General features: G+C 58.2%; 2 protein-coding genes across 6 annotated transcripts in view; one reads left to right on the top strand and one right to left on the bottom strand.

The window, feature by feature from the left end:
* The first annotated feature begins 120 nt into the window (after positions 1–120).
* MFAP2 (microfibril associated protein 2) lies at positions 121–5,468 on the top strand. 2 transcript variants are annotated; one of them, XM_039367356.1, is made up of 9 exons: positions 121–1,165; positions 2,591–2,662; positions 3,082–3,159; positions 3,272–3,304; positions 3,601–3,681; positions 3,829–3,867; positions 4,087–4,174; positions 4,471–4,544; positions 4,745–5,468. In XM_039367356.1, exons 1-9 carry the CDS (start codon positions 925–927, stop codon positions 4,846–4,848), a joined length of 810 nt encoding a protein of 269 aa, XP_039223290.1. In that variant the 5' UTR covers positions 121–924; the 3' UTR covers positions 4,849–5,468. The 2 variants fall into 2 exon arrangements, with proteins under 2 accessions (XP_039223290.1, XP_039223291.1); XM_039367357.1 differs by lacking the exon at positions 3,829–3,867.
* The window catches only part of CROCC (ciliary rootlet coiled-coil, rootletin), a 24,451-nt gene continuing 15,617 nt past the window's right edge, over positions 5,179–14,012 (bottom strand). For 3 of the 4 annotated variants that reach the window (XM_039367338.1, XM_039367340.1, XM_039367339.1), the window contains 15 exons: positions 13,246–13,389; positions 12,856–13,094; positions 12,460–12,619; positions 10,484–10,651; positions 9,927–10,305; positions 9,644–9,837; positions 8,920–9,040; positions 8,360–8,523; positions 7,769–7,984; positions 7,417–7,641; positions 7,175–7,324; positions 6,779–6,979; positions 6,426–6,557; positions 6,018–6,146; positions 5,179–5,908 (listed from right to left, as the gene is read on the bottom strand). In XM_039367338.1, the coding sequence (XP_039223272.1) occupies positions 5,825–5,908; positions 6,018–6,146; positions 6,426–6,557; positions 6,779–6,979; positions 7,175–7,324; positions 7,417–7,641; positions 7,769–7,984; positions 8,360–8,523; positions 8,920–9,040; positions 9,644–9,837; positions 9,927–10,305; positions 10,484–10,651; positions 12,460–12,619; positions 12,856–13,094; positions 13,246–13,389 (2,706 nt within the window). In that variant the 3' untranslated portion in view covers positions 5,179–5,824. Of the gene's footprint in view, positions 5,909–6,017; positions 6,147–6,425; positions 6,558–6,778; positions 6,980–7,174; positions 7,325–7,416; positions 7,642–7,768; positions 7,985–8,359; positions 8,524–8,919; positions 9,041–9,643; positions 9,838–9,926; positions 10,306–10,483; positions 10,652–12,459; positions 12,620–12,855; positions 13,095–13,245; positions 13,390–14,012 lie in introns of those variants that run through there. The other variant, XM_039367341.1, reaches the window with a different exon arrangement.

Genomic DNA, 14,012 nt, shown 5'->3' with positions numbered 1-14,012 from the left:
GAAGCACGAAGCTGAAAACACCAGCCTGAAGATGACGAATGGGACTTCGTCGAAACGTCGCCAAGACACTTCCAATTTTATGCGGGAGAAAACCCAAATAACCAAAGACCTACATAGAAACACCCGCGAAAACCTCAGAAAACGTATGTATGTATGTATGTATGTATGTATGTATGTATGTATGTATATGTATATATGTGTGTATATGTATATATGTATGTATGTATGTATGTATAATGTGTATATATGCCAGTTTCTTAATATTAGCAATCACGGTTGGATATTCAGAAGGGCTTACTGTGGGACAATTAATGATCACAGACACAATAATGTATTAAACGAGTAACGTTGATGAAGACGGTCTGGGACAAACTCAGGAAAATAAATGCCAACTACAGGCAGGGCATGACTTAAAAGGTGGCATGGCAAAGCCTGGCCAAGAGGCACGTGAGGGAAGAGCTGACCTGGATCTTGCAGGCAGCCCAGGCGGTTCCCGAAGGGATCCTGAAAAAAACGCCGTGGGCCTCTCTGGAGCTGCCCTCTGCCCTAAGACGGGAACAGTGGAGAAATGGTTTGGAAAGGCCCGTCAGCAGAGCAGACCTATCGCAGAAGCCAATCGGTAGTTCTTGGGTGCCTTCCATAGGCCCCTGCGGCGGCATTCCCAGCAGCGGTGGAGAAACTGGGCAGAGGAAGAAGCAGCAGCTTGTTTGAACCCTCCACTGCAGGGCAAGCCACCGAAAGCTGTGCCACTTCTAACAGGACACTCTTGGGGGGATAGGAAGGCATCCTTTCTGCCCATCTCAAATGAGGGTAGACTGCCTCTAGGCCTTGAGGCTCAGCTTCTGTCCAACAGCTGCCACCACCCTCGTGGAAGGAGCTGGCCAGTCCCTCCTCCACCGTGGATATTTGAAATAAACCCACTGGATGAGCTCACGCCCATGTGCCCGTCTCTCCTTGAAGCAAGCAAGCGTTGAGCTGCAGCTTCCCCCTGGGAAAACCGCTGGGAAAAGTTTAGCCCCGCTGCCTCGAGAGAAGGAAGTCGGCATTAGGACCCAGGAGGGAGGCTGCTGCAGTGGAGGCCTGGCTCCTTCAGCCCTTTGGAAAGTAAGACCCAGGCGAGGAGGTAGAGCAAGTCAGCCGGAGAGGGAGAAAGACCACCAAGCTGGTAAGTGGCTGCAGGGGGGGGGCGCCATGGGCTGTGGGTCAAGAAAGGGGCGCTTCGCAACCGGGACTGCAAAGGGCTGGAAGGAGGAATGCCAAGGGGGCTGTTGGGAGATGCCCCTGCAGGGAAGCACTACCTTTCAAAGGAACCTTTAGCAACAGATATCCAAAAGCCAATGCCCCCCCCTCCTCCTGCCCCCCCTTCAACCCCAGGCCAAGATTCCCAAAGACAGAAACAAAAGGTTGGCAAAACTAAGTTGGCTTGGCAGAAACCCCCCCCCCCTCACTTCCTGAGGGTCTGGACTTTGGATTACTTTTCTTAAGAAGTGACTTTATTTATTTTTTTGAAAGCCCCCCCCCATTCTGTCTTGAGGGGGCTTGCTTCACACCCATGGATTTGCCCAATCCTGGGGGCCGGGAAGGAAGGCTCCCTTTTGTTCTCCTACTTGTTGCAAAGGGGGGAGTGGGAGGCTGGGATGGGGAGGTGGAGTTGTGGAGGGGGCTGCCGGCCATTCTTGGCTTTGCAGGAGCTGGCTGATTGCTCCCAGATGTGCCTGGTGGGAGCATCTGGTTTCTCGAAAGCATCTGAGCCCCTTCCCCCTCGCCAGCCGAGCACACCTCCGCCGCTGCCTCGCGCAGGAAAGGAACCCAAGGGGAGCTGAGGCAAAGGAGAGCTGAAGTTCTGGGGTCTTGGGGCAGTCTGGCTCCTGGCCTCCACCCAGCCCCCATCAGCAGCACGTCCCCCACACTTACCCAGTCTGGCAGGGAAGCGGAGTCAACCTAGGCTGCTTTCTCAACCCTGAAAGCTTGACAGGCAGGCTTTGCCTGGGGGGGGGGCTCCTCTTCCTCCTCTGCGCTGGAGAGAACAGCGGGCAAAAGCTTTCTGCAGGGATCTTTCCTCAAATCCTGAGCAGGATCTGCTCCGGGATCTCTCTTCAAACTCTGCAGTGAGAAGCGAGTTATGTCTGGAGAGGCTTTGGCCAGAGCTGCTGGCCTGGGCAAGGACAGTGGGAAGCCTCTGCCTTCTCCTCGCCACTCCTGCAGGGCTGGGCAGGCAGAAATCCCAGCAGGTGGGGGGGGAGGGTGCTTTGATTTCTGGAAGCTCACCCCTCCTCGAACAGACCGAGAAGGTTGGGTCAGCTGTGGGGGATCCTAGACACCCGTGAAGGTGTGGGGAAGAGTTCCTGGCATCCTTGCTGGGAGCATCCGGCCTGTACTGGAGACGGGGTCCTTAGGGGCTACCCCGGGCAGTTCGACTCTGGAGGCCCTCTGATCCAGCCCGCCCACCCGCCCCCAACTAGCAGTGAAAGCTCGGGGACCACACCAAGTTTGCTTCTGTGTTAAAGGCTATTAAAAGGGGGGGGTGTTTCTGCCTTCCAACCCAAACAAGACTGGAAGGCAGAACTAATGAGTGTCCCCCGTTTTTCAGCTCGGCTCCAATTCAGCTACCCCCAGACCAGCATGAGGACTCTTCTGGCCCTCCTCCTCCTATGCCTGCCAGGTAAGGATCAAGCTGGGCCCCAATCACCCCCTCTTCCTGCCCCCTCTTACCCAAAGGACAGCCTTGCTTTGACAAAGGGACCCAGGACTCCCCCACCCACCCCAATCCCATGACTTGATGGACGTGCCCAGGACAGTGCCACATGTAATGAAATACTAGGAGGTCTCCTCTTTCCCAAATGCTGGGAGAGTGATGGGGGAGGGGTGTCAAAGGGCTCAGCGCAAACACAGGGTGAGGATCCCACAGAAAGGGACGCCTGGCTTCTATCTGTGTCAAGAAGCGTGAAAGGGGGAAGGCCCACTTGTGCCCAATTGCCGTGGCTCTCCGAGTCGACGATGCCGGGAAGGGCCCCACCTGGGCAGATGTGAGGCCACCCTGGGACAGCCGGCCTCAGTTTTCCCCCTCTCCTCCCTTCGCAGCAGCGCTTCTGGCTCAGGGGCAGTATGACCTCGATGACCCCGCCTACCCCGAGCCCCCGTACGCCCCTTATGAAATCGGTGAGTACCAACAAGGGTCCGAGGCCCGTCTGGATCCTGCTCGGAGGGTGGACCCCCCCCCAGCTCTCCTTCCAGGAGGTCGAATCACCTTTGGCCTCTTCCTTCTTTCCAGAGAGCCAGGATTACTACGATTATGCCGGGAACGGTGAGTCAACCCGGAGGGCCAACCCTAACTTGTAAAGCAGTGGTCCCCAATCTTTCTGGCTCGACAGCCTGGTGGGGGGGGGGAATAGTTCCTTTGTGAGTAGTAGATGGGTGCTTTGTGCAGGGGGAGCCAGCAGCTGCTGCTCACAGGAGCTTTGTGTGCAAGCACACACACACTCACACGCCACCTGTTCTGAATAAGCCGCAGACCGGTAGCGAGCCGCAGCGCGGGGATTGGGGACCTCTGTCATAAAGGGCTTGTCTAAAGCAAGCACCCCCCCCTCCTCCACCCTTCAGATCTCTCCCCCCAAACTCCGGAGGAGCACTTCCAGTCCCAGCAGCAGAACCAGCAGGAGGTCATCCCTGCCCCGACCCCAGGTGAGCAGCATGTGGGTGGGGGGGGAGGTGTCAGAAGAGAGACCCTCCCTGCCTTCTGTCTTCCTGCACTGCCCCCCCTCCCCCAGGTTCCCAGTTACTGACAGTTACTCACACCTTGCTCCTATCTGGGCTTTCCTCCCCCCCCAGATGTTTCTGAGACGGAGCCCACCGAACCGGGGCCCCTTGGTAAGAGGTCGCCAGCTCTCAAATCAGTGCCTCCTCCGGAGGTCTGCAACAGACAAGTTGGTGTCAGCCCCCCCCCCCCGATGCCTCCTCTGTCCCAGAGAGGCCGATGCTGCTCCCAGGCCTATGGGGCTGGGGAGGGGAGGGGTGCAAAGCAAGCTAAAGGCTCTTGAGACTCAATGTAGCTTCACCCCCACCCCCCATCTTGTTCTTGGTCTCCAGACTGCCAGGAGGAGCAGTACCCCTGCACCAGGCTGTATTCCATTTACAAGCCTTGCAAGCAGTGTCTGAATGAGATCTGCTTCTACAGGTGAGCGGCTGCAATTGGAGCAGGACCAAACCCCCCCCCACACACACACTCTACAACCTTTCTCCACCCCCCCCCCTGCAGGCTAGGCTCCTGAACCGACTTGCAAGGGAGCTGATGTGCTTGCAGTCGTCCCGCGGAAAGTTCTGGGGGCTGCCTGCCGATTCAGGCGTGTCGGTGGGGTGGGGTGTGGGTGTGGTGGGGGTCTGCTTTAACGCAGCTTCCACACCTCCTTCCCCGGTGGGCCGTGGCGGTGGAGTGTGCAAAGGGAGCAATTCTCTGACCTGTCCCACGTTCAGTCTCCGCAGGGTTTACGTGATCAATAAGGAGATCTGCGTCCGTACGGTCTGTGCTCACGAAGAACTCCTAAGAGGTACGCACAAAGAATGGGTGGGTTTGTGCGTCCGCCGGGTGCAAAGGTTACAGGGCCAGCCACTAGCTGGAAAGGCTGTTTGGGGGCACCCCCTTCCCAGCGGCACTTGGGACAGCTTTGCCTAAAAACTGTGGGGTGGGGGAGTTAGGAGATGTGGGGATTGTGCTCCTGATGGTTCCTCTCCTCCTACCACCCCCTAGCCGACCTCTGCCGTGACAGATTCTCCAAGTGTGGCATCATGGCGACCAGCGGCCTTTGCCAGACTATGGCCACCTCTTGTGCTCGGAGTTGTGGCGGCTGCTGAGCGGGAAGGAGCCGTGGCAGCGGGGGAGGCGCTCCTGGACCACGCATGACGCCACCGATTCGCGCCCTGAGGAACAGCAGCCCTCCTTGGCCCTCTCTCCCGCCGCAGCAGGGGCACACCTGCAGGGCTGCTCATTCCTGGCGTGACTCGGCAGGGACCCACTGCCGTCCCTCCAGCATGCCGACCGTCACCCAGCGAACCGGGTCTTGTAATTGCAACCTGTTATTTTTTTGTACGAACCGTTCTCTCCCTTATTTTTTTTTTTCTACAAAACGATTAAAAAAAAGATAAACAGACCAAACGTGTCACAATTTGATTTGTAAGTCAAAGTTTTTTTTTTTTGTTTTTTTGGGGTGATGGCGCGACAGGAGCCCTCCTCCCTGCATTCTCACCACCCTTCTGAAAAAGAAAGGGGGCAGAGGGTGGGAAACACTCAAGTCTTATTACAAAAATATCCCCCTTCTACGTTACGAGGCCCAGGGGCAAAGCCTGCAAAACGGACAGTTCCTCTGATATAAAAAAATGACTTCCTACTTTCCTTGATTGGGGGGCTACATAAAGAGCCAAAACAGAGAGAAATACGCACCTGATTAGGATCTACCGTTAGATTTAAAAAAAAATAAAAATAAAAAAACCTTGGTCAAGGAGCCCCAATGCCCTTTGGCCCATCCTGGGTCATAAAACGCTGCTCCAGCCAATGGAGGTGGGGGTGGCTCTCCCACCCCAGCCAGAGACCTGCTCAGAGGACCCCGTTCTCTGCCTCAGGCAGCTTCGTTTTAGGGGGGACGGGGGCTTCTTCTGATCCAGTTTGGATCCGAGAAGTAACGAAACTCTTCAAAGGACCGAGGCCTTCTTGAAAGGGATAAACTGTGGTTTGCACTACCTTGCACCGCGTGTGAATCTAGGCTCCCTTCTTGCCGTGGCGCTCTTTAGAGACATGGGGGCTTGGCTCCCTCCGCGTGTCTGCCGCCACGGTTCAGTGTCCGGAAAAAAGAGGAGAAGCCGGGAAACGAGGCTGCCCCTTCTGGGTGTCTTGCAGCTGCTCCTTCAGAGTGGAGATCTGTGGGTGGATGGGTGGGTGGGGAGAAAGACCCCTTCAGTGTCCAGGCAAGGAGGAGCAGGAGCAGCACCGCAGCCGGGCCGGAGTCCCCGGGAGGGAGGGGGCTCACCTGCTCTTCCAGCCCTCTGCCGCCATGATGGTGGGGATCGCTCCGGCGTTCGCCCTCCTGCCGCTGTGGGGCAGTTGCTTGGCCAAGAGGCTTCTTCCCACGGGCCTGTTCCAGCTCTGCCACCTGCGCCTGGGCCAGCCGAGGGAATGTCGGTGTTAACGTCCATCTGGCTCCCTTGTGGAGATGCGTCCCACCGGTTTTCGTGCTCCAGTCTCCCCCTTCCACTGGGCTGGCCACCTGGGCCAGCACTGACCCCTGGGGAGCCTCCAAGGGGCCAGGGAGTGGAGGGCCCTGTTCCTCTCCAGGGAGCTGGCAGGGGCTTCCCCAGCTGGAGGGAGGAGGAGGCGGCGTCCATGGGGCAGGCACCGGTGGAGGCTGCCACCCGCCAGGGCCCGTGGCCACCGTTACCTCCAGCTGCCGTATCTGCTGTTGGGCTCCCATCAGTTCCAGCTCCGCGCCCGTGAGGGAACGATCCAGGCGCCCCTTCTCCACAGACAGCCGCACCGAGTCCTCGTGAGTCTTCAGCTTCTCACGCTCCACCTGGCGATCCCACCACACCTCAGTTGCTTCACAAAGGCCCCCCCCCCCCCGCGACTCGCACAACCAGCAGGAGAGGATTTAGAGGAAAAACACTCTGCAGGAGCCACTCGGTTAACATGAGATCTGGGAGCTGAGCCCCCTCCCCTCTGGGAACCTGCTCTTGGTCCCCCGCCCCCCCAAGGCCTCTCCTCTCTAGCTTCCCCCAAAGCCGCACGACTGACCTTGTCCAGGGTCCTCCGCAGGGCACCTTTCTCCTTCTCCAGACGCAAGGACAGGTGCTCGGCTTCCCGTTTCTCGCTCTCCAGCTGGGCCAGGGCCTTCTGCAGACTGCCCAAGCGCTCCTGGAGCAGGCGCCGGTCCTCTTGCGCCTTCTGCAGCTTCCGCAGGGCAACGGCCTCCCCTTCCTGGCGTTGGCGCAGCAGCTGCAGGCGGGGGCGGGGGGTGAAGAGGGCACGTGAGGGCGAGTTTCCAGGCATGACTCACCCCTGCCTGCAAAACCAGCTCTTTAGGGATGCCCGGGAAGACTCTCGGCCTAGCCAAATTTCCAACGGGCCTGGCAGGTCTGCTTCCTTATGGCGAGCAAGCCAAGGGCATCTCTGCGGGGTCGAGCGACTCGCCTCTTCCTGCTGTCTCCCCATCCCCTCTAGCTCCTCCTTCTGCAGCTCCAGCTTGGCCTGCTGCCCGTTCAGGGCTTGGAGGCGCTCCGAAAACGCCCCGTTCTGCTTCTTGGCTTCCGAGAGGGCCTGGCGGGCTGCCTCCAGCCGCTCCTGAAGGGACACAGGAGGATGGAGGTGGGTCCCATCTCTCTCGGCAGAGCGACGGCCACCGTCGACGAAGGGGGTGCCCAAAACACACCCACCTGCAGGATCCTCTGCTCGTGCGCCCCGGCTGCCAGGGCCTTCTGCAGCTGCAGCAGCTTCTCTTGGGCCGAGGCGCTGCTGGTCTGGCTCTGGGACAGGGTGGCCGTCAGCCCCTGCACCTTCTCCTTCAGGGAGCTCTCGGAATCGGCAGCCTTGGCCAGCGAGAGGTTGAGTTGGTCCAAGGAGCGTTGCAGCGTACCGGCTCGCATCTCGCTCTCTGTCACCTAGCGTGGTGGGAACGGGCCAAAGTCAGGCTGGCTGACAGCCAAAGACTCCACTCCGTGCTCTGCCGCCAAGGGGATGGGTAGGGCTGGGCCCAGAGCAGTCCCCTGTGATCGCCCGAGAGCTCACCTGCCTCTGCATGAGGGCAACGCGCTCCTGAAGCAGCTGGAGCTCAGCCTCGCGGTCACTTAGCACCACCTTGGCCCGCTGCAGCTCCCCTTCCAGCGACCGCCGCAGGAGCTCCAGTTTGGTGCTGCGGCTCTCCGAACTGCCCAGGGCGTCTCTCAGCCGCCGTTTCTCCACCTCTAGCTTGGCCTCGTTGGCCTTCATCTTGCTGAGTTTCTCCTGGGACAAGCGAGAGGGCGGGAAGGGCAATCGCCAAGTGTTTCCAGCTAGCCGACTGGGACAGGCTGAGCTGATCCGGAGATGGCCAGCTGGGAAACCGGTGAGCTCTGGGGGTGGGGACGTAGCTGGTTCTGCCGCCACCCCTCGGCTCAGCACACGGCACGGTGGGCTGGTTCTTGAGCTTGGAGTTCAGGAGAGAGAGCCAGGATGGGGAAGCCCTCCTGGGACTCAGCAGAGGAAGCTGGATGGGAGCAGCGGTTATTTCCAGCTCCGCCCTTTGCTCAGATGGTGGGGAGAAGGATGGAAGAATCCCCCCTCCCCTACACACCCCCTTCTGCAAGGCCAGAGGAGGAACCTGCCCCCCCCCCTGCACACCTGTGTGGCCCTCTGCTCGCTCGTGGCCGCCTGCAGGTCGTGCTCCAGCTCGGCCAGCTTCTCCGCCTGGGCCTTGCGCTCTCGCTCACTCCAGCGCAGGGTCTCCTCCTGAAGCATCAAAGCCGTCTGGGACCCGGTCAGCTTCCCGTCCAGACTGCGCCTCTCTGCAGAAGGAGCAGCGCCTGCGCTCAGGGAAGGGCTCTCCAGAACTGTCTCCCTCTTTCTGCGGGGCAGGGGGGCAGCTCCGGTGACCAGGGGGCCAAGCCCAAAGAAGGAACCCCTCCAAGGAGACGTTATCTCACTGAGCAGCACCCTTCTGACTTGGGTGCCAGACGCTGTAGCCGAGGGCCACTGTGCTGTTTGGACGGCTGCCTTTACCAAACTGACACGTGTTAATTCGGGAGAAAGGGCTCGTCTTCTTTCCGGAAGTATCCGGTGAGAAAAGTTGTCTCCCACGACAAGCAAAGTGTGAAAGGGAGCATTCGCCACCCCACCCCCCCAGCTTCTGCCTTCAGAAGCTACATCCACTTATATTTCCTGGGAAGAGAGAAGCAAGCTACCTTCCTCGCAGGCGGCCACCTGCTTCTGCAGCTGCTGCACGCGGCCGCTGGCCAGGTCACGCTGGGCCTCCGTCTCGGCCAGCTGACACTTCAGGGCACCCAGCTGGGAACGCACTTCATCCTGGATCCGGAAAGACAGAAGAAAATGCACCCAAAGTTTCTTTTGGGGGGGGGAGAGGGGGACATCTGCCACTGCAGCCACCCAAAGTGCGATTCCTCTCCTCAGTTTAATGAAGAGAAGGATGAGGGGGGACATGAGAGCAGTCTTCCAGTATCTCAGGGGCTGCCCCAAAGAAGAGGGAGTCAAGCTATTCTCCAAAGAAACCTGAAGGCAGGAGAAGAAGCAACGGGTGGAAACTAATCAAGGAGAGAAGCAACCTAGAACTAAGGAGAAATTTCCTGATAGTTAGAACAATTAACCAGTGGAACAACCTGCCTCCAGAAGCTGTGGGTGCTCCAACACTGGAAGTTTTTAAGAAGAGACTGGACAGCTATTTGTCTGAAATGGTGTAGGGTTTCCTGCCTGAGCAGGGGGTTGGACTAGATGACCTCCAAGGTCCCTTCCAACTTTATTATTATTATTATTATTAGCCTTTCCGCCTTTCCCTTCAAGAAAAGCAGCACATTTAGAGTCAAATAGGGAACAATTATTAATAGAATCAATAATAATAATAATAATATAAAATTATAAATTATAAATAATAATAATAATATAAAACTATACCCGTTCTTGCTGGGCCTCCCTCAGCTCTTCCAGGAAGTCTCGCAGCACGTTCTGAACCACTTCCGGGTCGATATCGGCCACCAGCTGCCCGGCTGGACTGGGAGACGGGGGGCGCTCCGGTGAGAGGGGGAGGGAGAGCGGGCTGCTGGCCAATGAGGCTGGGCTGCCATTGGCCCCCTCGACGTTAGAGGTTCCTGCAGAGAGGGAAAAGGACACGGCTGTCGCCTGCCTGCCCAGCGCCAGAGCCCGATGGAGACCTAAAGCAGACGCCCAAGAGAGCTACCTTTGGGAGGAGAGAAGAATATCTTCGGGGAGCCACTGCTGACCCTCGCTACGGGGGCACGGCCCCGGCGGCCCACCCCCAGGGTCCGCCGGAGGGCCGAGTGGAGTCTGCCCAGCTTGCACTCCGCCTCTCGTTTCAGCCCCTCCAGGCGGGCCAGCTCCACTTCCAAGCCCTGGGCACGCCCCTCGGCCGCGCTCAGCCGCAGGCCCAGCTCGGCCCCCTCTGCCTGGGCCTTCTCCAGCTTGATCTCCAGGTTGCGGGCGTCGTCCAGCAGCTTCTTCTCGGCGACCCGGGCCTCCTCCAGGCTCCCCAGCAGCCCCTTCTCCCGTAGGCGGGACTCCTGCTCCAGGTCCATGAGCTTCCGCTGCAGGTTGTGGAGCTGAAGGGAGAAAAGGTTGGGTACAGAGGCAACTGGGAGGCAGCAGAGTTGAATCCGGAAGGGGAACGTCGTAAGGACCGTCCGCGGTCCTCCTTTCTTGGTGAGGCCAGGCCGGAGGGAGAGAAGCCCACCGCGGAGGCTTTAGTCCGGCAGGAAACGAACTCGGAGGCAGCCTCACCTCTTTCCGGGCTGACTCTCGGCCGGCCTCGCTCTCCACAATTTTCTGCTTGAGGCCGAAGGATTCCCGCCGAGTCTCCTCCTCCCGCTGTTCGTCAAGGGCAACCCGTGTCTGGAGCTCGGCTACCTCTTTGCCCTTCTTGCTGTTTTCGCTGTCGAGCATCTTGACCTGAGAAAAGAGAAGCGGGCCCAAATGCTTGTGTGTGTGTTTGTGTGTGTGTGTGTGTGTGTGAGGAGGGAAACGGGCAGGGAAGGAAGGAAAGCGAGTCCTCCAAAGGCATGAGCCGAGGTGGCGCAGCAGTTAGGGTGCAAGTACTGCAGGCCACTTTAGCTGACTGTGTTCAGCAGGTCAGCGGTTCAAATCTCACCGGCTCAAGGTTGACTCAGCCTTCCATCCTTCCGGGGTAGGTAAATGAGGATCCAGATTGTTGGGGGCAATGTAAATATATATATATATATATATATATATACATTGCTTACTGGTGTACACCGCTTAGAGAGTGCTTGCACTTAAAGCGGTATATAAGTCTCATAAATAAATAAATAAATAAATAGAGGCAAAGTGGGAGGGCTCCCTTGCCGCAGCCCGGACAAAGCCTATCAACACACGATGGAAAGGAAGGCAAAACAGAACCGAAAGGAGCAACGTTCAGGGGGGATGAGAGAAGAAAGAAAACCCCCACAGAGGTGTAGCCATGGGGAATCCCCCCTCCCTCCCTGCCAGAGAGACCCCAGCCCTTTCGGCAGGGGTCTTCAAACTCGGCCCTTTGATGACTTGTGGACTTCAACTCCCAGAATTCCTCAGCCAGGCAACTCTGGGAGTTGAAGCCCACAAGTCATCAAAGGGCCGAGTTTGAAGACCCCTGAGCTAGAACGTAAAGAGTTGGAAGGGACATCTTGGAGGTCATCTAGCCCAACCCCCTCCTCAAGCAGGAGAGTCTATACCAGGGGTGCCTAGCTGAGGAATTCTGGGAGTTGAAGTCCACCAGTCATCAAAGGGCCAGGTTTGAAGACCCCTGAGGTAGAACATAAAAAATTGGAAGGGACACCTTGGAGGTCGTCTAGCCCAACCCCCTGCTCAAGCAGGAGAGTCTGTAAACTTGAAGACAGGGGCCTTCAAACTTGGCCCTTTGATGACTTGCAGACTTTTAACTCCCAGAATTCCTCAGCCAGCATGAGGGGAACTATGACCCTTTTACGACTTGTGGACTTCAACTCCCAGAATTCCTCAGCCAGTGCGCATGCTGGCTGAGGAGTTCTGGGAGTCCACAGGTCATAAAAGGGCCACGTTTGAAGAGCCCTGGGCTAGAATATAAAGAGTTGGGACACCTTGGAGGTCATCTAGCCCAACCCCTTGCTCAAGCAAGAGAGTCTATCCAGGGAGTCTTCAAACTTGGCCCTTGGATGACTGGTGGACTTCGACTCCCAGAATTCCTCAGCCAGGCAACTCTGGGAGTTGAAGTCCACAAGTCATGAAAGGGCCAAGTTTGAAGAGCCCTGGGCTAGAACATAAAGAGTTGGGATACCTTGGAGGTCATCTAGTAGGAGAGTCTATACCAGGGGCCTTCAAACTTGGCCCTTTTATGACTTGCAGACTTTTAACTCCCAGAATTCCTCAGCCAGCATGAGGGGAACTATGACCCTTTTACGACTTGTGGACTTCAACTCCCAGAATTCCTCAGCCAGTGTGCATGCTGGCTGAGGAATTCTGGGAGTCCACAAGTCATAAAAGGGCCAAGTTTGAAGAGCCCTGGGCTAGAACATAAAGAGTCGGGATACCTTGGAGGTCATCTAGCAGGAGAGTCTATACCAGGGGTCTTCAAACTTGGCCCTTGGATGACTGGTGGACTTCAACTCCCAGAATTCCTCAGCCAGGCAACTCTGGGAGTTGAAGTCCACCAGTCATGAAAGGGCCAAGTTTGAAGACCCCTGCCTTAGGGGATCCCCCTAACCAGCTCCTCCTGTCGGCGCCCACACCTGTCTTCGCAGCTCCTGCAGCTCCCTGCGGGCCTCCAGCCGTGACTGCTCCACCTCCTGGAGGCTGCTGCGCACGTCTGCGGCCTCCTTGCTAGCAGCTGCCTGGGCCTCCTCCAAGACTGACATTTTCTGGTCCTTTTCCTCGCTTGCGCGCTTCAAACTGGAAACCGGTTATAAAAAAAAAAGGAGGGGAAAAAGGAGGAACCGTCTTCAGCCGGGCAATCACGAGCCCCTCCTGGTCCCAAAGAGGCCGAGGGCTTCCCAGAGCGGGCTGGGGAGCTGTGAAACCGCCGGAGGTTCAGGAAGAAGTCTCCAGTCCAAACGCCACGAAGCTGCTAGTGGCGCGACGGCAGACGAGAACGGGACGGCAGCCGAGGGACTCAGCTCGGGCCCCACCTGATGCGCTCGCTCTCGGCCCGCTTCAGGGCAAGCCGCAGCTCCGCGTTGGACCTCTGGAAGGCCTCCTTCTCCTTGCCCTCGTCGCTCAGGCCACGGCGCAGCTCCGCCGCCTCCTTACGCTGGAGATCGCCGGCCTCCTGGGCCTCGCGCACCTTGCGGTGGGCCTCCCCCAGCTCTCGGCGGATCGCTTCCCGGGCCTCCTCCAGCAGCTGGAGCCGCGTCTTTAGCTCCTCCACCTAGACGGGGGGAGTCTCTTTCGTTTCTGCGGCACGCGGCGTCCGCAGGCCGGGCTCTCGTCCAAGGTCTGCGGCTGAGCATCGAAGAAGGCAGCCCTTCCCTCCCTCCCTCTGTGGTGCTCGGAGTGCCCGCTGAGTGTGTCCCCCTCACCTCGCAGAAGGCAGACTCCCGCTGCTTCGCCAGGTCCCTGGCCTGGTCCTGCAGGCCCTTGGCCTCTCGTTTGTGCCCCGTGATGGCCTCTTCCAACTGAGAGCGCAGGCTTCGCAGCTCTGCTTTCAACGCACTGGTGGCGCTCTGGTTAAACGTGCAAAAGTCCGTCAGCTGCTCCACGCCTGGCCGGAAACCAGCCCCCCCCCCCCAGACACACAAAGAACCAGGGCAAGACAGAAGAGGCTGTGCAGACCCCTCCTGTGGACAACATCCAGCCTCTGTTCATCTTGTTCATGTGGCAGGCAGGCCGTTCCTAATTCAACGAACCAGTTGCAGAAGGAAGGAAGGAAGGAAGGAAGGAAGGAAGGGAGGAAGGAAGGGAGGGAGGGAGGGGATCAATGGAAAGGAGAGGGGGAGGGAGGGAAGGAAAGGGATCAATGGGAGGGAGGGAGGGAGGGAAGGAGGAAGGGAGGAAGGAAGGGAAGGAGGGATGGGATCAATGGAAAGGAGGGAGGGAGGGAAGAAAGGGGGTGATGGGATCAATGGGAGGGAGGGAGGGGATCAATGGAAAGGAGAGAGGGAGGGAGGGAAGGAAAGAAGGAGGGAGGGAGGGATGGGATCAATGGGAGGGAGGGAGGGAAAGAAGGGAAGGAGGGAGGGATGGGATCAATGGAAAGGAGGGAGGGAGGGAAGAAAGGGGGTGATGGGATCAATGGGAGGGAGGGAGGGAGGGAGGGAGGGAGGAAGGAAAGGAAGGAAGGAAGGAA

This window comes from Crotalus tigris, unplaced genomic scaffold (assembly GCF_016545835.1).
Source record: "Crotalus tigris isolate CLP2741 ecotype Arizona unplaced genomic scaffold, ASM1654583v1 scf7180000020588.15403103151:6194809, whole genome shotgun sequence".
Taxonomy (NCBI): domain Eukaryota; kingdom Metazoa; phylum Chordata; class Lepidosauria; order Squamata; family Viperidae; genus Crotalus; species Crotalus tigris.
This window is presented reverse-complemented; position numbering and strand designations above follow the sequence as displayed.